General features: G+C 39.6%; 2 protein-coding genes across 4 annotated transcripts; one reads left to right on the plus strand and one right to left on the minus strand.

The window, feature by feature from the left end:
• The first annotated feature begins 250 nt into the window (after positions 1-250).
• snx9b (sorting nexin 9b) lies at positions 251-14,371 on the plus strand. The gene is made up of 19 exons (XM_034197683.1): positions 251-558; positions 1,656-1,742; positions 2,823-2,897; positions 4,291-4,422; positions 5,016-5,093; positions 6,067-6,229; positions 8,490-8,625; positions 8,745-8,832; positions 8,991-9,116; positions 9,252-9,369; positions 9,458-9,588; positions 10,224-10,327; positions 10,428-10,528; positions 10,694-10,771; positions 10,966-11,042; positions 11,902-11,991; positions 12,556-12,670; positions 12,755-12,846; positions 12,961-14,371. The coding sequence occupies exons 1-19, from the start codon at positions 547-549 to the stop codon at positions 13,006-13,008; spliced, it is 1,851 nt and encodes a 616-aa protein (XP_034053574.1). The 5' UTR covers positions 251-546; the 3' UTR covers positions 13,009-14,371.
• Positions 14,372-15,555: 1,184 nt separating this feature from the next.
• On the minus strand, positions 15,556-23,547 carry si:ch211-203k16.3 (angiopoietin-related protein 7). Of its 3 annotated transcripts, XM_034197682.1 has the most exons (9): positions 23,487-23,547; positions 20,969-21,218; positions 19,496-19,711; positions 18,306-18,425; positions 18,109-18,223; positions 17,851-17,988; positions 16,770-16,986; positions 16,490-16,685; positions 15,556-16,414 (listed from the first exon to the last, which is right to left on the minus strand). In XM_034197682.1, exons 2-9 carry the CDS (start codon positions 21,122-21,124, stop codon positions 16,268-16,270), a joined length of 1,305 nt encoding a protein of 434 aa, XP_034053573.1. In that variant the 5' UTR covers positions 21,125-21,218; positions 23,487-23,547; the 3' UTR covers positions 15,556-16,267. The 3 variants fall into 3 exon arrangements, with proteins under 3 accessions (XP_034053573.1, XP_034053572.1, XP_034053571.1); XM_034197681.1 differs by having other exon boundaries at positions 15,556-16,286; positions 16,490-16,986; XM_034197680.1 differs by having other exon boundaries at positions 16,490-16,986.
• Positions 23,548-25,474: the final 1,927 nt, after the last annotated feature.

The raw sequence follows: 25,474 nt of genomic DNA on the forward strand, positions 1-25,474 counted from the left end.
ATTATAATAATAATAATAATAATTATTATAATAAACAATAGGTCCTATTCATTTGTGTTATTCTTATTTTTTAAGTTGATTTTTTGTGGTTTTAACATCAACCATTTTCAATACATATTATTTAGTTATCGTGTTTTCTTTATTACTTATCTGTATTTTATTTCTGGTTGTATTTTCTATTTGAAAACTAAATGTTGTAGTCATGTCTTGAAGGGCCATGTCGGACGGAGCGACCCTACCTTTCCGGTTTCTCTCGGTGCTGCAGGTCACTCCCTCCGCACTGTCAGCAGCTCTGTGCGCGCTTCAAACTTGAAGCTACACTAACTGGTGCTTTCCTTCCGCCTTTTCAAGGATTTTTGAGTTTTTAATCAACAAACAGTTTTTAGTAATGTGTTGAAGTCTGTGTTTTGCGGCGGATATTCACCGGGAGGAAATACCGTTTCGTCTCCTTTAGTTGAAAAGCAGCGGGGGGAAATGTCCAGCTGAGGATTGGAAAACCTGAAAACCGCAGGGCCTGTTTTGTAATGATTGATCAATGCTTCGACAATGGCGCTTAAGGTACGTCTGACAACTTTTCTGGGCTGTTTAAACGTCAACCCGGGTGTATTGTCTGCCCAAGCTTCCCCTGACAGCTGTATTTTTGCGAATAATGCGGACTGTGTGGACTTGTTGAAGCACAGAGTTGTAGTTTCTCACATTGGGTTTACAGTGTACACTTCACTCGATAAGCTACAAAGAGTCAATACTTTGGTGAAGTATCGTGTAATGAACACTTACGACACATCTGTATGCAGTAAATGTGATACAAATGTTTTTGCTATACTACATGGAAAATGTGCCTCATTAAAGAAAGTGTCTTGTGACATTTTACTACCTTTCCAGTGCGGGTCATTTCTTGCCCCGTGGAATGCTGGGAAATGTTGTCTTTAGAGTCTGTATGGCTACGTTCATTCAGTGCGGTATTCAGTGATATTTGATCTTCTTTACCATTAATTGCAGTGTATTAAACATAATAAAGTTAGTTTTAGGAGTATCAATACATTTTCCTAACTAATATGAGTAGGCATATTGCTGTTATTGCTGTTATAATACAGTAAATCGGTGGGTGGGTCTGAGATTACAACTTTGTGTTTGTGCTACTAGGTTCCTACCAACTAAACATAAGCATCCCACTACAAACAAAACATTTAAAGAAAATAAAGAAAATACGAGTCTAGTCTCCAGGATCTATATACAAACAATCTTTTGAAAACATATTCACCCAAAATGTCTATACTCAAAACTACAGTTTGTGTATGTGAACTACAATCATAATTCATTAAAAAAAAAATCATATGAGTGGGGTTACTTAAAAATCAACTAAGATGCGGAAAAACCAAGTAAATAAAATGCATAGTCCCCCCCCCCCCCCCATGTGGGAGGCTCATGTGTTAACTGTAGGTAATGTGATGGTTCTGACCTTGTTTTTGGCTCATACTGGTGTTAAGAATCATCATAACACGTGTAGAAAAACTTGTTTGACATGTTTCCCTACCCTAATTTAACTGCAAGAGTTAATATCCAGAGGGTGGTATAAGGTGTGTTTGTGTGTACATGAAAATATATGTTCATCAATTATTATTAAGTATTGCATGTTTATTCTTGATTGTGTTCAGGCACAAGTTTTATATGACTTCTCTGCTGAGGTCGGAAACAACGAGTTGACGGTGAAAGAAGGAGAGACCCTCACTATCACTAACAAGGTAAATCTATACCAGCATGCCTCAAACTTCCTTCTGGTTTTTAGCTGTCATTTTTATTTCTATTCAGCTTGTTTGAATGACGTTTCTGTTTTGCAGTCATCATTTAGAATTCTTACTTTTTTATTGATGTATAGTAAATTATTTCATCAGATTATAAAGAATGGATCTGCTGTGCTGACACAAAGAGAATAAAACGTTTTTTTTATTTAAAAAGTTAAAATAGTGATTGAAAGTACATTTCCTAATCTTTTTATTTTTTTGTGAGTTTAAGGGTTTTTTTTCTACCTAAAAGTGTGGTTGAAGTTAGCTATGGTAGCTTTGCATGATGCCACCTCAGCATTGTATGGTCATGTGACTCTCCTGTAATATTCAAAACCAACAATCCTATTAAGGCCCATCTCACATGATCTCCGATAGTAAATAAACGAGAAGTGTCACAAGCGCGTTTAGAGGAAGGAAAAAAGAGAGCGAGTAAACATGATGTCATTACGGCCAGCCGACAACAGTTCAAAGGTCACACACTGTGTGCTGACCTGCATAGTTTTCTAATCAAAGTCATTCTTAAGCCAATCAGAATCTACTGTATCAGGAAACAGACTGTTTTTTCTCTTCTCTAAATAAACTGATTGTGGAGGAATTTATCCTCGTTCAGTTCACCAGGTAAGTGTCAGTACTGTAACATGTAATGGCCAGCCTTATTTCCTTAAATGCAATACAAAATAAGAGAAAATTACAACGTTTTTCTGTAGAAATGTTCTTTCTACAGGGTTTCTGCATGCATTTCAAATACTTGATACACTATGACTAAGTATTTCTGTGGCAGCAGATCAAACATAGAAACACATTACTCGTAGAAATGTGTCCTTTCATCAAACTGAATGAGTCTAGCTATAAATGAAGCTTTCTGTGGATGATTAATTTATCAAAACGGGGTTGGCTTTCACGTTTTGTCTTCTGCTATCACCAATTGTTCCCAGTAGTGTGATCTTTTGTTTGCATGTGATTCAAAAACATACCATCTTCTGTCTGCTCTAGGTCTGTTTTTCTAACACGCTGTTTTTTGGCCTGACTCTATTTCAGAATATTGGAGGCGGCTGGATTGAAGCACAGAACTCCAGAGGGGAGGTTGGACTGGTGCCTGAAGACTACATCGAGGTATACACACTTAGTGTACTATGTGTTCTTTCTATATCAAAGTAAAAACAAGGATTTAACAGCACACCCTATCAATGCCACTGTTAGATATCTGCGGTGCTGGACTGTAAACGGCTGGCTGTCTCTTGTGCAAAGCCGAAATCACAACAGGATATGCCTCCTTCAGGGTTTTGCTGATTAGGGGGTTTGTGTGTCCACTGACTCTGAGCTCATCATGGGGATGTGATTCATGCTGAAGACATTCAAAAAGAGACACAGAGGGTTTAAAAAGTCAAGTCTGTGAAGTCTTTTAACACTAGAACCGCCAACGGGCACATTTTACCCGCAGCTGTTTCTTGATTGTATGTAACTTTTTTTCAATAAAATATTCAAGTCTCCCAGTCCGTGACTTTTCCTGAAAGTGTGTTATGTAGCACTCTCTGTTGTTAAAAATGGTCAATATGAAGTCAGATTAAAAAAAATGGCTCAAAAAATTCCATTTATACCCATCAGCGCCAGCGGGTAATATTTACCTTATAGAAGATGCAGTGGTTTTTGCCCTATTGATCTCGCGCAAAAACATAAACATGACGTGTTGCTATAGCAACGCCTGTTGTTTACTGCGGTTCCTTATAGAGAGATAGATCGATAGATAGTTATAGATAGAGACACTTTGCACATAACTCACGGTAGCGATCTTTTATACTACTGCACAAACTAGATATCAGATGAAAGCTGAGAGTCCACAGATCCTATTGGTATGGGTTTCATCACTGCGATCACAACTCACTGTTAACCCTGTGTTCTAGTGTGTTAATCAAAAGAACATTGTACCTTGAAAATCAATGCATTCTAATAGCGGGTACATTTTACCCGTTGGCGGTTTTAGGTATACAGCGACCCCTGGCGGTTCTAGTGTTAAAGAGTTTTGCCTCACTGAAACATCTAACAATGTACTATGTGTGTTTGCCACAGTTTGACATTATCTGTCCGCTTTACTGAGCATACACGCTCATGTGGATGTGTGTGCTTGTCTGACCTTAAATTACTTCTCCAGCTGCTCCCAGACTGTTCATAAAAACACTCTGATCACAATTGCACTTGTTGTTTATGTTTCATCTAAGGTCACAGTCTGTTTCTCTAGAAAAACAATTAATGTCACTGCTCTCTACTGGTCTACTGGCAGATGTCGATGTGTATGTTTAAGTATCACCAGCCATTGCTATCATGACACATTTTGGATAAAGCCCAGTTTGCAAACCGAGGGAATGCCAATGAGACGGGATCACATAACCACTGAAGAATGTACCTTTGAAAGTCGTGAAATCGCTATGGAATATCTTGATGTGTTTTCCTAAAGGGATCTCACTCTCCCTCTGTCTTTTTATCTTTTTTTTTTTTTTTAAATGTGTAGTTTGGTGGTAAGGCAGTACCGTCGTTCCCAGCAGCAGGACCTCCAGCACCTACTCCAAATGTTGGGGTTGTTACTCAAGACCTGTCCATCTTTGATTCCTACGCTCCCACAGCAGCACCTGCACAAAACCAGGTAATGCTATGTTTCTATTTGGCTATTTTCTGACCTGTATTTAGAGTTGTAGATTAAGATACAGCCATACTGTAACTTCCCTAATTTCAGCCACCATCAGTAGAGAAGTTAACGTAAATACCTTTACATCGATAATACGTCAACGATCACCTGCCTATTTGTCCGCTCAATCAATGTATGTGTATGTGATGAAAAAGCAGAAGTGAGTGATGACAGAGTTTTGCTGACATCCATGCAGCTTGTGAGAACCCCAGAGATGCAGAAGTGAGAGCAGCTGCTGTGGAAGATATTCATCGTTGTGGTACATGTCATTTATAACTCAGTTTTAGCTCTAGTGAAAAACTGTGGAACTAGTGAAATGTGTTTTTTAACAGGCAGGAAGTTCCACTACTGTGAGCGTACTGCTGAGTCAGTAGAAATGTGGGCACAGGTTGAGTCAAGGCAGGAAATGTGTCAGCCATTATCCCTCATGCTCTCCCTCTCTCACCCTAACTCACACATCCACATCCAGCATCACGTTAACCCATCCCATGCCGAGTGTAACCCTTCCCTGCTGGCGCTTTGTGATGATGTCACCTTCTTTTCCCCTCAAGGTGGATGCTGGGGTCTTAGGTCCCCAGCCGGACACCCCCGACACCCCAGTTTCCCCCTACCTTTCGTCCCCTGATGAGGTAACCGCCTCATCGTAGGGGTGGTGGAAAAAAAACCTTTACCCCCAAGCCCCCTTCCTGTCTGATACCCCCCCTCCCCCCACACTCATACTGCCTGCATAAGCATGATCTCACACTCTCCTTGCTCCACAGTGCACACTCACGCCACCAATCGATCTCCACGCCCTTTATATTATTACCTTTGAGTCAATTATGAATCAGCACTACAGGGAATCTCAAACCTAAAGATCTTCGTATCTCACATATAATTGACGAATCACACGGATGAATCATAAGAGCACAACACAAACATTTCCTCCAGATGATCATGAAAAATCGTAGAAATATTCTCTACATTGTGATATATTTGTGTACAGTAAAGGTGCTGCTAAATCTGAAAAATGCTGTGTTCTTCTGTGCTCATTTGTCATTGCAGCATTTTGTGGTGGAAATAATGGTTGATTATTTACAGTATTTTTCTGTATGTCTGTGTGCATGATGTCTTTTTTTTTTTAAGTGACTTTGCACTATTTCTGTGTTCAGACAGCTTAGTAGCTTGTTAGCATTAACCTACAAAGGGCACACATACATGTTTGCATGCCTGTGCACACAAGTTCTCAAAGTGGTTCACAATATGGCGGCACCGCAAGCACGGCATGCAGTTGCATTTTCATCTTGTAAGCGCTGTTCAAACTAATGTGTGTGAGGACTTGAGAGTGGTAGTGTGTATGCAAATTCAACATCGAGAGTGAGTTTCTTTTTTCAAGTATGCAGCTTTTTGCCTTTAGAGTTTCTGCACGTGTTCAACAGAATATACAAACTCATAAAATGTTCCCTGTTAGAGGCCAAAGCATGTTGTTTAAATACTTCTGTCAGCGTCTCATTAAACAGACTCTAAACTTGCCCGGACCCTCCTCTGTGTTCGCTCCCCCCTCTCCCTCTTCATGCTTGTCATTCTTTCGTCCCTCACATTTTCTCTCTCCGTCTCTTGCAGGCGAGTAACGGTAATGATCCCTGGTCGGTGTGGAACGCGGACCCCTCGGGGGGCTCCAACAATAACTGGGCGGCCAATCCAGAGGGCACCCAGACTGGGAAGAGCCCTGCAGAGCCTTGGGACAACACACCACAGGGCCACCCTCAGGCGTACCAGGGCCCAGGTAAGAACAGCTTTCAGTTGAAAACCATGATTAGCCGGATGTCAAAAACACAACACATGTCAGCAGAGGAAAGCCACTGCCCATTAGCTTGTGCTATTTATAAATGGTAACTTTCATTCTTGTGGTTGGGATTACATTAACTACTCAGCATTGCTATTTAAAACCTCAATGATGATTTCAAGAATTTAAGACTATGCTGCTTCTGCTTTCTTCTCTGTTGATCTGTGTTTACTCCCTAATGCATAACAAGATTATTTTAATGTATTTTGATCTAGGTTTTTTAAGGTAACAGCCATAATGATCCGGAAATTGTGGTGCTAAAACTTCGGTTTGAGCTTTTTATTGTAATTGCATGCATGGGAAGGTCACACTTAGCTTTATTGTCTTGTTAAACAGTTTATGCTTACTTTTATTTTAAACTGTAGTTCTGGGGAAATAATATATGGCTGTAGTCAATATGGTTGTTATAGAAAGCCAAGACTTACTGCTGACTTAAATTCATCAAATAATAATTAAAACTCTTAACAATAAGAAAGCTTGTGTAGTACTGCACTACAGCACAGTTAGATTATGTAGCTTGTGGATTGTTTTGTACAGGACTATGTTTGTATTGGATAAAAGTGGCTACACCCCCCACTGTTCAGTGTTTAAGTACACCTTATGGATGTTTTTAGATTTTTCGTCCCATAGTTTCCCAGAGATGTGGTAATACTGTATGTCTTTGTTTGGGGGGAAATACAAGAGATCCTATAGTTAATATTTGCGAACAGTGAGATTATCTGCAACTATAACACGTGTCTTTTTTGTCAAACAGAAGATGTTTTCAAATGTGCTTGGGGCTTTGCTTTTTATGTTAACTAGGAAGATTATAAAAACCCATGGGGAAGTAAACGTCAAGTTGTCGTGGCAAATGATTCTTAAAATCACCTTCTCTAAAGTGCAATATAAAAGAAGAGTCTTTATATTCAGGACACTACTGTTTCTTGTCCTTCAACTTAACCCAATACTAAGTGAAATACTTGAGAATATACAGATAACATTCTGATATAAAACTCCAGGTGGTTCCATCCAGTATATATTATTAAAATGCAAACTTTTCATCCAGCTCTTTACAGATTTAAAGTGACTTTAACTCCCAGACATGTCGCCTGTCTCCAGCCACTCCCTTCACAGAGACACACGTGGACAGAGAAACCAAATCATGACTCTGTTATTGCCAGACTATGGAAAAGTTAACCTCACTCCTGACTCAGAAGGACAGATTACTTGACAAGTTTTTTGTCCGTTTTCAATTTTTTTATTTTCCACTTGTTATTGTAGAAATAGAACTGACTGGTGGAATAAATGACAAGAAGAAATAACAGGCTTTTTTCTTCCTTTCTTTCCCGCCAAAGACATCTACCCATATCCTTACCTTATCGATTACACAGGTATCCCGTGCATCGCCTGCTGGAAGCTTTTCTTTTTATGTGTGTGTGGACTGGTGAAAAGTGCTCATGAAGAGAATTTCCAGCAAATAGTTGATAGTGATTTGAATCCCTAAAAGGCATGTGTGTGTGAGGCATCAATTTGTACTTTGATATTAACACTTTATTAACCTTATTGTGATTTTGGAAAGTGTCAGCTGTGACTTGAGGAGTGTGACTAGGTTATGTTGCTCTTCTGATACATGTTGTGGAAAAACCTTTTGAATTTGTCAGACTTTTGTTGTGATTGGTTTCATAATGTCTCACTGCATGTCTGCACTACCAAAAACAGAGAGCAGTAACGGAAGATAGGATAAAGTTCTTAAAAGGAGGTTTAAAGCTTAGGTCAGTGTACATGCTTACAGTTTAGCTTGTGATGCATGTTATTAAATCACAAACATTACGTGTGTCTGATAGCTTTTAGTTGAGAGCTGCATGCCTTTGAGCTAGTGCAACTGCATTCATAGCCTCTGGAAACATATCTTTGTCATTTTTTTAATGTTCAAGACCACAGAGATACGATAAGCTGAGTATTCATGAAATGAAATAAGAAACCCATATCACATTAATATATTCTACATCTAGATAACATTAAGCAGACTCATTCTGCAGCGTGTCATTTTCTCTCTACCCAACACAACAGTGATTTTAAGAATTGGACTAATAAACTGGAAGGAACATTTTAATGTCCATTCCTGCTAGTTAGCTTCTTGTATATTTACATGTTTTACAGTACGGTTATTGAATTTGTATTGTGTGTGCCTAAAACACAACCAACGTGTATCTGCCCTCAGGAGCGGAGTTTGATGAGTGGGACGATGAGTGGGATGACAAGTCCACCACAGGATACCCCGAGTCCGAATCTGGAGACGGCGGAGCGATGCAGAGAGGAGGAGTGCATGCGTCTTCAATGAAAATATCCCTCAACAAGTAAGACTCAATAAGCAGTAAGACACAAGGCTTTAGATTCCTGAGCTCTATGCAAAATGTATTGAAGCAGCAAAACAGTGTCGTCATGGTGAATATTCAAACTTTCCTTTCTCTTTGAGCAGGTTTCCTGGCTTCTCCAAGAATGGTCCAGAGCTCTACCTCCTGTGCAAGCAGCTCACTAAGAGCAAAGAGAGGCTGCCAATCTATGTAGGTTACCGCTAAATAAATCTAAATAAACTAAAAGCCATATGCTGTATCATAACACATGAAAAGCACCATTTGTTTCTTTAGTCTCATAGCTTGGAATGTTTGACTGCCATTACATGAAGAGTCGCAGGTATCTAGACCTTTTGTTTTCTGCTCAGGTTGGTGAAGTGGGTCCGGTGTGGTCTTACCCAGACACTCAGCTAGACTGCGTGGTGGCTGATCCCAAGAAAGGTTCAAAATTGTACGGGCTCAAGAGCTACATCGAGTACCAAATCATACCCAATGTAAGTATCCAGTATAATCTAATCATTGTTTTTACATATTCAGTGAAATAAGCTGGATAAATATGGTTAATATAATGAAAAAAGTTACGTTTATACGCCAACCATTGTCTTTAACTCTATGTTATTGGTTTGCAGACCACAAACCGAACTGTCAATCACAGATACAAGCACTTTGATTGGCTGTATGAGAGGCTGCTGGACAAATTTGGGTCAGCTATCCCCATCCCCTCTTTACCCGACAAGCAGGTGACAGGTAAGAGACTCTGGGACTGAGACCAAGAGTAAAATTGCTTACGACAACATAAGTAAATCATCTTTATCTTTTCTCCCCTCTATTCCAGGGCGGTTTGAGGAAGAGTTCATTAAGATGCGTATGGAGCGGTTGCAGGGCTGGATGACCAGGATGTGCAGGCACCCGGTCGTTTCCTGCAGTGATGTGTTCCAGACTTTCCTCACCTACAAGGACGAGAAGGTGTGCTTTGCTCCTCCATTTCTCAAAAGATCTGTACCTCTAAGATTGTATAGTTGAAGGATCCAAAGGCCCTTCATTGAAATTCTTGAAACTCAAAGTGGGGATTCTATTTTTTGCTTAAAGGTCACCTACTGTATTATGCAAAATCCACTTTTTCATGTCTTTTACACATCAACATGTGTCCCCTCTGTGTAAAGACATTCTGAACTTTTCCGGGAAAAAGATTCTCTCACTTTTTGTCCTGATCCATTTCTATAAAAACCTGTCTGAAAATGAGTTGATCAGATTTTGGCCACTTTGTGATGTCATAATGTTTTTTTGGCTTGTGTAACCATTAGCCCCCCCCCCCACCTTATCACCTGCATCTCCTCCTAGAGCACCATTGTGTTCTTTCTAACCAAATATCTCTCAGAGGGGTGTGGGGAGGGGCTCCTTATTTTCATCTAAAGTAACAGACAGAGAATCAGCACTTTTGAAACAGGGCTGAAACAGAGGGGATTATGGGATGATCTGTTTGGCGTTTCGAGTCAAACACTTCGGAGACATGTTTAGTATATATCCGAGACCTATAATATATTGATGAAAAAGAGTATAATTGGGGACCTTTAATTAAAATGAGGAATTATTTGGTACAGGACTGGAAAACAGGGAAAAGAAAAGCAGAGAAGGATGAGACGGTAGGAGTGATGATCTTCACCACGATAGAGCCGGAAGCTGCGGACCTGGATCCTGCTGAAGTGTGAGTTCAAATCAAACTTTAAAACCACTGTAAATAGTCAAATAAACGCGCTGAATAAGCACTGACATTAAGTGTGCCCCCGTCCCCCGTCCACAGGGAGCAGAAAATGTGAGCAGTTCAGCAAGTTCACCAAAGCGATGGATGACGGGGTAAAGGAGATCCTCACCGTGGGCAACGAGCACTGGAAGAGATGTACAGGCCGTACGTAAACACTGCACTGAAGCTAAATAAATGTTTTACCATACACAGGCCAAACATTCATTTTGTCCTTTAATTACTGTTTATATTAACAATGGATCATTGTGTGGAGTATTTTGTGAACTCGAGACACAATTCCTTCACACTGTCGTTTATTTACCTCCACAGCATTGCCGAAAGAGTACCAGAGAATCGGCAAAGCCTTCCAAAACCTCTCCTCTGTTTTCACCAGCAGTGGATACCAAGGTACTGCAATAAATACCAATACAACTACTTTGAATGAGAACCCAAGAAATGGAATCGTCACAATGGTAGAAGCAGAATTAGATACTGTTTACTGTGCAGGAAGTCCTGGCAGGGAAGTATGTTTTGAAACAAATTGACACACGGATGCTATTAGGAAACACGGTGATGACATTTTAACATTTTAACCCCTTCAGGCGAGTCGACCCTGACTGACGCCATGACGGCAGCGGGCAAGACATACGAAGAGATAGCTCAGATGGTAGCAGAGCAGGTACGTAGTGCTATTATTAGAAATCTTGTGTTTCCTTTGCCTGTCTTGAATAATATATTCCACTTGTTTTCCCCTCAGGAAAGGCCTCTCTTTCCTCAAAGGTCTTAGAGTTCCCTTTCTGCGTCTTTCTCAACTACATTGTTTTGTGTTAACTCTATCAATAACCATAATATCTCGCAATATCTGAACATTTCCTGCTTGCGGTCAGTGTTTACTTCCTGTTTGTGGCGTTTTAATGGCCCCTTTAACCTAGCGTCCTGTTCTTAAAGACCAGTGTTTCCTAAATCTAGTTCCTACACTATTTGTGGCTTTCAGACTGTTCTATGTAGTCTGATTGGTGTGTGATAAAATCAAACGTGGGGCTTTTTGATAACCATGCAGCTTTGAGAGGGAGGAATCATCTGGTAAGCTCATGTTGCTTCGGACTCTTTTGTCAGATCTGCTGTAGAGTTGTTGTAGTTTAGCTACAGTAGTAGACTTTGATAATCTGGACTGTGATAGAGATTGAAGTGTAAAACAATGCTGTGTAACTGTTGCTTTAATTCTGCACACAGCATTTACTTGATCAATTCTGGAAAAAGGCAATAAAGTAGTTGGTGAACCGTATTACCATATGAAAGAAATGTGGATATTTTAGCTAAATATTTGTGTTCTTGTAAGGAGAATCTGCTCTATTCTAAACTTGACTTTCTTTTAGGCAAGAGGCCGGTTTGTTAAATTGAAACATTTGGGAAGTTGCTCCTTTGACATAACGTCTTCCTGTTTTTTCTTATCACTTTCAGGGCTTCATGTTATTTCCTGTTTTTGATTTATGGTTACATTCATCTTTATGTTGTCTCTTTCTTTGCTCCCGTCACAGCCCAAGAAAGACCTCCACTTTGTCATGGAGACCAACAATGAATATAAAGGTCTTCTTGGATGCTTCCCGGACACAATCGGAGTCCATAAGGTAAGCTGGGAAAAAGTCACATAAGGATCATTAGAACAAATATATATATATATTTATAATTTGCACCAGATTTTGAGAAATATATCTATATTATTATATGCATATATGAGGAAAAAGTCATAGATATTTTTAAAGAATAGACCATTTCATATTTTGTTTGCCTCCTAAACTGTTATACGAGGAAGTGATGTTAAAGCTTATGATGCTTCAATGACTTCCTGTTTACATTTTGTACTGCTTTTGATTGCACAACCGTACAGAAGAGGAGCTTGTATACACACTATGAAGGTGTATTAGGTAAGGCTAATTCTAAACTGTGCAACTTTATTTGCTACACCCCTCATTTAGAAAGTAGTTTATCAGCTAAAAGCTCAATAAGTAAAACATTTGTAACGGATTTTTAAATATCTGGTGAAACCAAGTCCAGAAAATACCAGTGTAGTGAACATGCAAAACTTATATTTTACTTATCTTTTAATTTCTTAAGCTTGTAAGTTTAATGGTCTTTTGTCTACAATGTCTCTGAAGACTCTTAGATTGTGTTTATTTGTTTGATTCTTACAGGCAGCCATTGACAAAGTGAAGGAGGGTGACAAGCTGGTGGCCACCAGTAAGATCACCCCTCAGGACAAAGTGACCATGGCTAAGCGCGTCAGCACCATGTCGTACGCATTACAAGGTAACACTCACTCAGAATCACTGAAGCGCTGGAGGTTATTGTCACAGGTATCTGACATCTGGTTTCCCCCCGCGTCTCCCACAGCTGAGATGAACCACTTCCATAGCAACCGTATCTATGACTACAACAGGGTCATGCAGTTGTACTTGGAAGAGCAAGTCAAGTTTTACGAGACGGTAAAGCATTTTAATCGACCATCTAACAGAGTAAATTGGAGTCTGTCACAGTCTGTTCTTTTTTGTTGCCTTTTGTATTCATGCTAGTTTTTTCTTCTTCTTTTGAATCCACAGATTGCTGCAAAGCTGAGAGAAGCACACAGTCAGTTCACTACCATGTGAGAGCCTTCAGTCTCGCACGACAAAGAAAGAAGAGTTAAACCAACTCAACATCCAAAATATTCTTGCTTACACTGCATACTTTTCCCTACTGTTAATTTAAATGTCACTTCTTTCTTTTCTCTCACTCTTACCTCATCTCTTGCTTTACTGCTCTTGCCAACCGTCCCTGCTCATGGTGTTACATTCGTCAGAGCCCTCAGATGTAAATGGACCGTTGATAAGCGTGTGCAGCAGCTGACACTTATTTTAGGGCCTGCATTGATAGCAGAATAAGACACACTTGTTACACACACACTTTTCCTTTGTCCTGGCCTGCAGCTTATACAGGAAAGTAAAAGTGCTACATTGATTTGAGTTTCTCTAATCTGAAGTGTTGTAAAGCTTTAGGTGCCAACATGCCTGTGCTCACAGTTGATTTTGAATCAATACTCTACCATTTTCCATGTTATTAGTGGTAAAGATAAGATATCCACTTGTTTCCTATACAGAAAGAAAAAAAGCCATCCTTTCTGAAAGCAGCGTTGCCAATGAATCAGAGATTTACTGTCTTTTTTCCTCCCGGTATTTTAATATGTTTTGTCTCTAAATAGTACCGTTAAGATTTGAAAAAGTCAGCACATCTTTGGTGAAAGCAGTGGAGCTTTTTTATGAATCCTAGTCTTGTAAGAGTTGTCAAAGCCCAGAGTGTGTGTCCTCTGTATGTCCACTGCTGGCACTCCCTAGCCCCCTTTCATCCTGCACTTCCTCAAAAGCTAACAGGAAGCTCCACCCCCTTCCTGTCTTGACCACGTGCCTTGCCCCTTTGAGGGAAATTGAAATGGTTGACTTGGCTGCCCCCCCCCCCCCCCCCCCCCCCCCCCCAGCCTGCGTACCATGACTCTGCAGTTTACATTTCAGGAGAGAAGACAAAATGTAGGATGTTGATACGTAAGTTGGGGTTCATGATTGAAAGCGTTTAAAGGACATTAACCTCCCTCTTTCTCGCTCCTTGTTCTTCTGAAGAATATTTGTCCTTGACCATGTTATGGTGTTTTATATGAAGGTGTAGCAGCAATGTTAGCTGTAAGAATCTGTACTATAAGTAGAGTTTGGGGCGAAGCCATGGATTATGTCTTGTTTGCAGTTTTGCTTTTGTTTTCACCACCCAGTTTGCAATCAGTCTCTAATCATGTTCACGCTTTGTTTTCTTATCACTTGATACCTGAAAAATATACATATATATATAAATATATTCTATATCTGACCTATCAGGTGCTTCTTGTCATTGAGATACTATTTTATGTATAGGAATATTTGCAATACTGTGTAACTCAGAGAGGAGCAGAAATTCTGTTTGATTTATTAAACAATGATTTGTACTCATTGGGAGTTTGTTTGTGTGTTTTTGAAAGGAACCTTGTCTTGTTCTCTGCACACCACACACACTCTGAATAACTCACAGTGAAGCCCTTATTCGCTTTAGCAGCTTCTTGCGTAGAGATGGATAGGAATGAGAATGAGTCGGCAGCCTGTGTGAAGGGTCAAAGAGTGTGTTTGTGCACTCTTGTAGTTGGGCAAGTGAAAGAGTCCTTTTACCCCACGTACAGCTCTCTGCCCCCATCAGGTGCAGCTGGATGTTGAGGCCACATAATGTGGGATTTCATGCACCACACAGTACATGCATTCTCAATATTTGTTGTGTATGTGTTTAGCTGTTTAGGGCTTCTAAGCTTGGAGCAATAAGACAAATACTCTCATACTGAGTGTGTACAATCTTGTAATACCTTTTATTATTTTTGTTTTATATTTACCAGTTTAAAATGAACTGACCTGCAGTTTTCTTCCTGTATCCTTCAGCTCACATTTGACCTCTGCTCAACACATGCCCGCTAAATTAGCAGAAACCTGCCAATAGGCAAAAGGTCTCTGGAGACCCATGCCTGGAGTCATTTGAATGTAAGTAACACTCACTGGATGCCACGGATAAACAGCACTGTGTGTACTGTATGATTAGAGTTATCTCTTATTTCCACATATCAGAAATGTCCCCACTGTTTGAGTGCTCTTGTAGACAAAAAACACTTTTTTATATATTCAATTGTGTCACTTGCGTCACATTCTGTCAGTAAGGAAGTGAGCAATTATTTACCAAAGTAAATATATTCATTTGAACTTTTATTGCACAATATTCTGTTCATTAATGGATACATAATTTGGTTTACAAATTATTACAAACCTTAAAATTATGATAAGCAAAGCAACAATGAAAATGACTTTAGGTTATTTAAATGGTTGCAAATGAACTTTTTGTCAATCCACAAGTTGAGTAATCTTCTAATTGTAACAGCTGTATTTACTACAAGTAGTTTAATTTATAACAAATGATCATATTTTAGTAGCCCTTTATATGTTTTGTGTGCAGAAAAAATAGTCTGTAAAGTACTTAGAGCTGTCAGACAAATGTAGCGAAATAAAATGTACAAATGTGTCTCTGCATTGTAGTGATGTAGAAGTAAAGATGTGGCCTACAAAGAAAATACTAAAGTAAAAGGACCATCCAATACTGCATTTTGTATATACACATATAGTGTTTATTGTACCATCAATACAGTATGTATGTTTACACAGTCCTCATACATCTTCTCTGCCTGACTATACTGTTAGACAGTAGCACTTATATCAAAGGGTTATTATATCTAATGTAATTCAGTGTCCTTTCACCTGTTAAAGTATTCAAACCCTTTTTATTTCAATAACAGTTTACACAATAGATATAGCTTATAGTTGGCTGCAATTTAAAATGACTACAGTTGGATAATCATACAACTGCAGATCCTTCAATAAACATGGTCGTCTTGCCAGCTGCACATGCCTCCTCTGTCAACACATCGTACAAATGTACCATTTTAAACTGTATTGATAAGAGTTTGTCAAGTGTTAAAGTATCAAACTAAAGTACAAAATAGAAGTAGAAAATAAGGAAGAACTCACTCCACATTGACTCAATGAGAAATGTCCAGGAACATTACAGAACTCCAGAGTATAAAGTTTGTGTTTGCAAAAATACGCAGCAGAAAAACAGTTTTGAGGAAATAGAGCCAGATCTTTAGGTAGAGTAGTTCAGAGGTAACAGAAGAGAGGTCCTTCTTTGTTGACATGAGTGGCATTCAGTTCCTTCATGATGAGCTCTGTCAATAAAAACATCCCTGGTGAGATGGCTCTGCAGACATTATTTCCGGGGTTGCTCTTCTCTCCTCTCTGTTGTCATGGCCACGGTGGGTCATGGTGACAAACGTGCTCTGAAAGAGTGAGGTCGGATCATCATGCTGACTTTGCGTAGGGAGTAATAGTCAGAGTCTTTCCAGGAGTACCAAACGATCCCATCAGGACCCAGTGGCCCCAGGCCTTTAGGAGTGTAAACGCCTCCCTGCAGGAACAGGAAGTAGTAAACACTCCGATGACATTAAAAGCATAATGTTTGGGGTGATCTTTGTACACTCACCCTGTAGTAGACGCCATTTAGGTTGGCGTAGAAGCACTGGTTGTACCACCAGCCGCCGTGGGAGATCTCTGCACAGATGTTGCCACTGTCGGGGGTGCTGAAGCCCTGCTTGTCGTGGTACCAGCTGAAAGAGTCCTGCACTGTCCCACTGAAGCCTGACACATGGAGACGGTACAGATGCTCCTCATCTTCCACACTGCACGCACAAACACACAATGATGGAGTAGGGACATTATGCAAGAGATGGTTGTGCGTGTTTGTGCACTTGTATGCCGCTAACCTGAAGCTCTGGTAGAGGGCATGTTTGTGTCTGTTGCTCCAGTCCTCCAGCTCGATGCGGAGGCTGTAGTCTCCCTGGGTGCTCAGGTCATGTATGTGGTTGTTTCCCAGCCAGAACTCTGAGTGCAGGTCACCAAAACCGTCCCTGTAGTCCCTCCAGCTGCGGTCAAAGCTCAATGAGCCGTCAATGCGCCGCTGGATCACAGTCCAGCCCCCACCTGAGGCAAAAAGTAGGTATATTACTAGATGTATATCGTATTGTCTATTATTTGTTCTGCTTCAATTTGTTTTGTTTTGTTTGTATAGCATTGGAGTTGGCAGGATGTGGGCATGTGCCATTTCTCACTATCAGGGTAATGTTCATAAATGCCTTGTTTTGTTCATTAGAAACCAAAAGACTTTCTATTTAAGTTGATACAAAAAAACTGAAATCAGGAAATCTCTTATGAGGAAGGCTGTGTACAGGATTTCCCCCCCGGAGCGTCTATTTGTACCCGGGTGAAAATAGCAACAGGTATTCGGCTATTTACACCAAACCCCCTTTCTCCCCTCCCCTCGTTGCATAATGCAACAAAGCGCGGCAAAACAAGTAATGTCCGAATGGGAGTTGAAGACATCTTTTCAGAGACATTACATCTTTGGTTTGAAGGATACACATGTAACAGTTAGGATAAATGACATACATTGTGTTGGTTTCTCACTGTAATAATGTAATATATGCAGGGTGCAAATAGCCAATGTAGTACACCCCGGGTGCAAATAGTATTGTTGAGTATTTTCACCCGGGTGCAAATAGCATTACCTATAGATTCAAAACATTATCAAATGTATGCCCGGATGTCAATAGCATCCGGGTGACAATAGTGAACTTCAAAATAGCGTCTGCCTTTTTACTTAAATAATTGACTTATGTTTGCAGGACTAATGCCACGTATGATGGGTTATTATTTTGTATTACATCTTGTGAAATGAGAAATACTTGTTTGTGCTTGACAACATCTGGTGGGAAAATCTTGAAGTTCAGCTAAAAATAAACATCTTCAATAGAACGTTCTACTCATGTGATTGTAATTATGACTCACCATCTGTGTCCATATCACAATAGACCTGCACAGGTACGCCGGCAAGGAATGGGACTACTGTGTAGAGCCCTGATCTCCTCACTCCATTGTAGTAGATGGAAGCACAGTCTATTGGACAGTTGCTCACATGCTGATACTCTGAGGGAACACAGTGTGAGATACGATTTGGTAGGAGTAAATCCACAAGGGGACATTGGCGCCCTCTGCTGGGGGTCACAGCACGTGAGACTGCACGCACTGTTTGCTTCTGAAGTGTACCTGTCTGAGGAGGTTGTTGGGCACTCATCAGCGGGTTGGGGCGGACCATGTTGACCAAGCACCCGGGGCTTTTTTTAACATCATCCACCAAAAGTGTCAGGTTATGCAGCTGGTTCTAAAAAGAAATGAAGCCATCAAAAAACACCCAGTGCAAAATAAGTTATGATGTTTTTTGTGGCTTCTTGTGATGGGTGTACCTGGAGGTCTAGGATCAGAGTGCCCTGTAGGTGCAGCAGGGTGTTGGTTTCAGAAAAGTGATGCTCCAACTCATGAAAACGCTCCTCTAAGGAGGAATTTGTGGGGCTCCTCTCTCCACCCTGACAACATACATGAAAATACTCAATCACAAAAGCCCGCTCTCATAACAACACACAACATATAGGCATTAACTGAGATCTGGGTAAGGACACTTTTAAAAAAGTGTACAGAATATTTGAATTATTCATTTTAGCTCGAGGCATGCTAGGACATTTTCTCCAAGAATTCAAAGTTACACCTTGTGATTTATTTATTTTCAAGTGATACTTATGAAGGTGAAATATGCCTTTAACTTACCATGAACAAAGCCTTTAATTTAGTACTAGGGGCCTACATCTGTAAAGTGAGCACATTCAAACTAAAACCTGCAGGTCTCCGGGTGCTCTCAGCACAAAAAGGACGAGCCCTCTCTTCTAAAACGTAAAGCCAGACACACAGTATGTGGTCTATTCCTAGCCTTGACATGGAGGATAACACTAACTCCCATTACTACAAACCCTGCTGGATCCCTCTCTCCACGGCCCCGTTCTCATGAACCCTGTCCAACGTCCACCTTTTGCCACTGAGCGGTCCAGCTGACAGCCTCTGTTTGTGTAGGCTCACTGCCTGAGACGCAACACGTGGAAGAGTAGCAGGCTAATCCTGTTAGTGACTAAGGTCAAGGACATGCTGGGGGGGAGCCAGCTCCATGACCAGGCACCATGTTACTCTGCAGAACTGTAAGCAACTACTGTGTCTCCTGTGCTAAAACACAGAGCAGGAGTGGATTTTTAAAGAAAGTTAGGTAAAGTTTCATAAAAGTTGACCGCTAAGTAAAGTATCAAACCATGTTTAAGACTTTTTAAGACAAATATTTAGCAAAAAGGCCCTGAGCAGATGAAATACATAATAATAAGTTAATATTTAACTAAAAGTCTGGCTCTGAATAGATATTCAATGCCAGAAGAGATTTAAAGAGCAGAATTCTTCAAAATGTGTAAAAAAGTTATATCACTTGTCTTTAAAAAGGAGCAGTCACATTGTTTAACATCCGGTGAGCTGCATGTGGACTAAAGAGGAACCGAAAGCAGTTCAGAGGATTGTTGCTGATAGTTGACCCAGGGCTGCTAAGTCCATATGGAGATCTCACATGCAGCTCGAGGACTCTGATGCGGTGCCGGTGGTTCCTCAGCTCCTCCTGCAGCTCAGAAATGGTCTCCTTCAGCGTCACAATCTGCTGCTTCCTCTCCTCATTCTCATGCAGCCAGAAGGAGACCTCATCTGTGCAGCGAAACATGTCCGGGCACTTCTGTCCCTCCAGCTGTGGCAGCGTGGCCACCAGCCGGCACATCCCATCCTCCATCACCTGTTCCATGACAAAACAGTGAGAACTTCCAGACCTGCTGTTGCTCAACGGTGTCAAAAATATCTAGTGATATATAATTTAACTACAGCCTCAGGTAGCCTAGCTGTGACTGGAATTTTTACTCTGGCAAATCAATAAATTCACCACGAGTCAGTTTCTTGCCATAAGCAGAGTTTTTACTTTCTATCTCATGTCCTTAAAAACAGACTCAAGCATAGAGAACACTTCAAAAATCAAACACTTTCTATTGCACATGAATTATAATTAGATGTTATAACAACATTTGCTACAATACATTTTTCTTTTGGAATATTTTCAATTTGTTCTGTTAAATTCAATGTGTGTACATGTGCAATGCTGCAAATCTGCAAAAAGTTGTTTTTAATGGTTATATTGTATTATATTAATTAAGTCAGTAGATTGGGTACTTATTGGCTTAAACATACATTCCTATCCACAATGTTATCCGTAAACTTATCCTTGAATGAATTCAAATATGACAGTAGATTTTTATAAATATAACCACAATAAGGACATGGATGTTTCTGGTTTTTGGCAGTTGATCATGGAGCATCAAATGACATCATTCTGCAGTCCAGTTGATGTTAGTTGTCAGTTTTCTAGTTATGTTCACCTTGTAAAAATACATTTTAATGCAATTCTTTCAATAAAATGTAAAGAGTTCAAATGATCTCAACATCTAACAACTACAATATGATCCTAATCTTTTAAACAGCTGTTCAAGGTAAACTTGTTCAAAATATCACAAAAAATAATCAAACTATGAAAATAGTTGGTCTAGCAATATATATATATTTTTTCCAACTGCATTTGTTATCTCAACACTCCTCAGAATTTTCTTGTGACACATTGGAGGGGGCGTGGCCCACACAACCAAAATAATGCACTAAATAGCTGCATTTTGACCAAATACTTTGGTAAAATGCTACAATACATACATTACAAAATGTAATATGTAATAATATATTGTTTACTGGGACCACATTTAGCGAGAAATTCACTTTGGTTAGTCTTGAGTATTGTTTTGCTGATATTATCTGTACTTTCCCTCAATACTATTTTTTAGTTGTATAAGTACTTAAACTGTCTGGCACTATATTCAGACTTTATGTATATTTTCTGAAACCAGCAGAGAGTTGAGTTGCTGTTTCAGAGATCAGACACGTCTCTAGTAAGAGGAGGAAACAGCTCGTTGAGATTACATTGGCTTGTATTCCGGATGTTTACAGTAATTACCTGGTTAGTGTACTCTCCGCACTGGGATCCCCCTCCATTGCGCTGATTGGTCGTGTTCAGGCTGTTTGCTCGGGCCTCGGGGAGCAACAGGGTGAGGATACAGAGAGCAGAGCACAGGCTCCAACCGGGGGAGAGGGTGAGGGACAGGGGGGACATTTCTGCCGCCTGGTTAGTTCGTCCCGGCCTTTTTAGTTAGAACGAGGACGGGACACAGGAGTGTGTGCTCCACCTTATGAGGCTCTGCTGGAAACTGAGAAAATCAGTGTATCATGCTCAGAATATTTACTGCATACACAGTCTCTTACACATGCAATTAGCAAAGTGGGATTACTCCCCACGGTCTATCACATTACTAAAGATTGTCCTCAGGTAACTCAATGAACACACACACACGCGCGCACACACACACGCGCGCACACACACACACGGAAGTTTGCACATGTATCCTGCTCTTCAAAGCCAAACTATTCTTACTTTCTAAGTCGCTCATTAGCATAAATGCATGCACAGATATCATGACAACATTTAGCATTGCCTTCTGCAGAAATCTTTTTTTCTTAGTTTTACATTTTTTTATTAAATAGCAGTGACTCACCCCAGTAAAAGACCAACTTCTACCCCATTCCCAGCCCATTTCAGGCTGAGGGGTTTTCTACATTTCCTTCTCCTTTTTTTGTGTATCTCCGGTATCTCTCTCTCTCACTCACTGTGTGTGCCTCATGCTCTACTTCTGTGCCCCTCTCTCTCCCTCTCAGTGTAGACATCTTAGTCCTATAATCCACTGCTAATAGGATTCAACATGACTGAGGGATGGAAGGCAGATGAATAGGAAGGCGGTAATGAAATTATTGGTAAAAGAGACACAATATATGCAATATAGATGTAAACATACTAAGCAATATGTGCAACATAAACACAAAACAACCTAACATCAAGTGATTGGGAAATATGTAGTGTATTGCATTTCATGGTGATAAAGCTTATGCAATTCAAGGAATAACCAGATTTTGACATGGACGGATAATTAAACTTTATAACTTAAACAGAACAATTAATGTATGTGCATTGAATTGAATTGAATGCACATACATTACATGCATCTGCAAAACTCCACACATGGGCACCTACAGTAAATAAGCATCACCTCCAGGCACAATAATCCTGCTCAAAGCCAGTCGTAATGAAGGCTGATGTGAGTGGGAGAATGAGGGGTGCTGATCCTATTACAGCCGCCAAGCCGTTCTTTACATCTTTATACTCTCCACTAGCAAACATGGTCTCCTTGTTATTAGGAAAAATTGCTATTGGAAACCAAATTCTTTGTTTTTATTTGAATAATAATGTAAAAGCTATTCTGTAGGCTTGTATAAACTGCAAAATATATCCTGAAAGCAGCTTTCTGTACTGTGACTGTGCCATATCAATTTGCATTGCTGCCTGAGGGAACTGTTGCACTCTCAAAGAGGCTCTGCAGAGAAAAATCATCTTCCTGCTATTTTCACAAGACTCTGCACACCACACACGACCAATGCATTGCAAATATTATACAAACATATTTGATAACCCATAAAAGCTCTAAGGAATGCTAAACCTTGCTCACAGAAACAGTTGCTGTTGTTCCTGTTGGTGTCTGCTGTCTGAGTGTGAGAGAAACTGTGTGTGAGGCCACATGGTGGCGCTATGTTACTACTTAAATACCTCCTAGCCTTGACTGAAGGAATAATGAGCTTCCCTACTGATGTGCACAACATTATACAAACAACAAATAACAATATATTATTAGTTACTAGACTATTCTTACTGTTGATTTCATACAAAAGGAAAACGAGGTCAAAAGTAATGTAGGAAAGTCATCTTATCGGATTTTGGTAACTTGGTGCCATAGTCAAGGCTTTTTACACAGAATATACTCAAAACTAATTAAAGGGTATTGTAAAAATGTACCTGTAAAATATATTTTTTGTAATTTTTATTTAATATCCTCAAAGCCTGAATTTTTGTTCGGTTCTAGTTCTGTAAAAAACTACATTTAGGCTTCATGGTGCCAACTGGGCATGTTTGTCAAGCCTCACCACAGTCATTTATCAAAAAGCATTTAACCTCTTAAGCCCCATGGACCCGGTTGCGGGGCCGAAATCGCGTCATTTGCAGGAAACAACGTCTAAGGAAACTTAATATTAAATAAACTATGAATATTTTATATCCATATAACGGGAAAAAACTCATTTAACTGATCTTTTTCATTTTATTTTCTTCAAAAAAAACACACAATGCTGACACTGACCCTCTGAATTAGCCCCGAGCGAAAAATGCTAACCTATTACTGCACCAAAAATCACTCCTAGCTCCCTTATTACTTATCTTAGCTGCACATCCAACACATCGTTTATGATCGTAAAGACACAGAATCTAACGGTGCCCACCTCAACACTGAAAGATACAAACTCGCGACGTTATCAACAAAAACGTACATCAAAACATGTGGCGCTAGGTAGCCTAAAACGCTAACATGGCTTACCTTGGTTTTGTCTGGTCAAAACTGGTCTTCAATGGCATTAACACGATAAAAACGATGATGTAGTTAATCCATAGGTCAATATCAAATATGACTGTGTCCCCTTTGAAATGTTCTGATAATCTATAAGCAATAAAACTGCAATTCCGTTTTCAAATATCAGAGCAGGAATATTCCTACACTCTGTAGCAAGATTGAATACGCAAAGAGACGCAACCTTTTTTAACATGAGTGTGTGCGGGACGATTTCCCTTCGATTCTATTGGCTCTAACGGTCAGAAAGAGATGTCACATGTCAAAATCGAGCAAGGGGGGCCAGAGATAAGGAAAATCCACCCAAATGGCCCCAGAAGAGGTTTTTTATGCTAAATCTGTCTAAAAAGGTCAAATATCACTTGTTTTGCATCAATCTTTATACAGGGTACTTATTATATGTTCTACTTTGGATTCATAAAGCGTTTAGTCTACTAACCCATCATCCAAGGTTCATTTTCACTATAAGTACAAAATATGTTTTGGACGGACACTATAATTTACAGTTTTTTACCATGTTCAATCTGAATTTTCTTTAAAATAAAAAACATCTATATTGATTCTGACTTTTCTACATCCAACTCACAGGTTTATCATTACTTTGAGAAAAAAGATTATTAATTTAACCCTTTTAGAAGGGAAGATATTTGTTCTGGGAATGTCATTTTCGAGCCTGAAACCTGAAAAACAGGCTTGCTTGGGTCAATTCACTCACTGGTACTAAGTGGCGAATACAAATGTTTTTTTGTACGCAGCTTTAATGGACATTGTGTATAAACTGCTTTTAATGATGGGCTTTCTCTGTAGCAACTGATTTATACCCAGTAAAATCAACACCAGCAGACATCTGTTTAATTAATTATCAATAGCTGCTGATGATGTTGCTTTAAACGTCATAGTGTAATCAGAAATCATAGTGATAAAAAATCTATGTTATGAAGTCACTTTGCTGTTATTAGTGTCAGTCTTGATTTAAATGTTATATAGCTCAGACAACTGTTTCCCAGATACTCTTTTCAGATGATATATCATATATACTGTGGAAATACATGTATGTAGTTAAGAGAGAGATAAGAAAGAATAATCTTGCTGACCAGAGAATTTTAAACTCACACACGGCATTTTTCTTCTTTCATCCGACACAGCTTGACCTATATTTGATCAATAAATGAGGAGTTACACAAAGCCCACTCACTGTGACAAACATCTACAGCTCAGTGTCTTGTTTACAGTGTATGGACTATTGATTTTTGGAAACAGCAGATACGGTTTCATTCTTTAGGGTTGTTGTTATCTCTCGCTCACACATGGTTGACAGAAAAACAAATGAGCAAAGAAACATTGAGAATGAAGATGAAACAGAGAACAGGGCAGGGTTCACTGGAGGGGTTGATATGTAGAAAAAATGTGTGAATTATAATGACTAATTGCTCTGCAATCACTGGACCTTAACCATTTTGAGAAAATATGGAATTTTAGACCAATGTGTTAGACAGAGATTAGCAAAATACCAAATAAAGGATACATTCATATTCTGTATTTGAGGGACATAGAATTGTTGTCAAGGAGCATTACAGCTCTCGTGTTTTCGCTTTTCTTTAATTGGTCGCCCATCTTTGTGTACACTGTCTTCACAGTATGGCTTTTTTCTGAGTCAGTTTTAAACAGTCTCTTCTAATTCATGGCTTATGTTGATTCGAACAAAAAGAGAGTGCACAAATTACTTAATGATTGACTAGAATTTTTCCTAGAAATAATTATAATTTGGTAGTAATTATTATGGAATTAGACATTTCCTTGAAAGCCCTGCTCCATTAAACAGTAGTAAGTTGTGTTTTACATCTATTTTACTTAAGTCATTTGTAAGTTCATTAGATTGGATTACATATTGTCTCTACCTTTTCATGTTAGCCTTACCAGGAAGCTTCCTAGCCAATTTAGGAAATTACAGATCCCGT

Source organism: Gymnodraco acuticeps, unplaced genomic scaffold (genome assembly GCF_902827175.1).
Source record: "Gymnodraco acuticeps unplaced genomic scaffold, fGymAcu1.1, whole genome shotgun sequence".
In the NCBI taxonomy this organism is placed as follows: Eukaryota; Metazoa; Chordata; class Actinopteri; order Perciformes; family Bathydraconidae; genus Gymnodraco; species Gymnodraco acuticeps.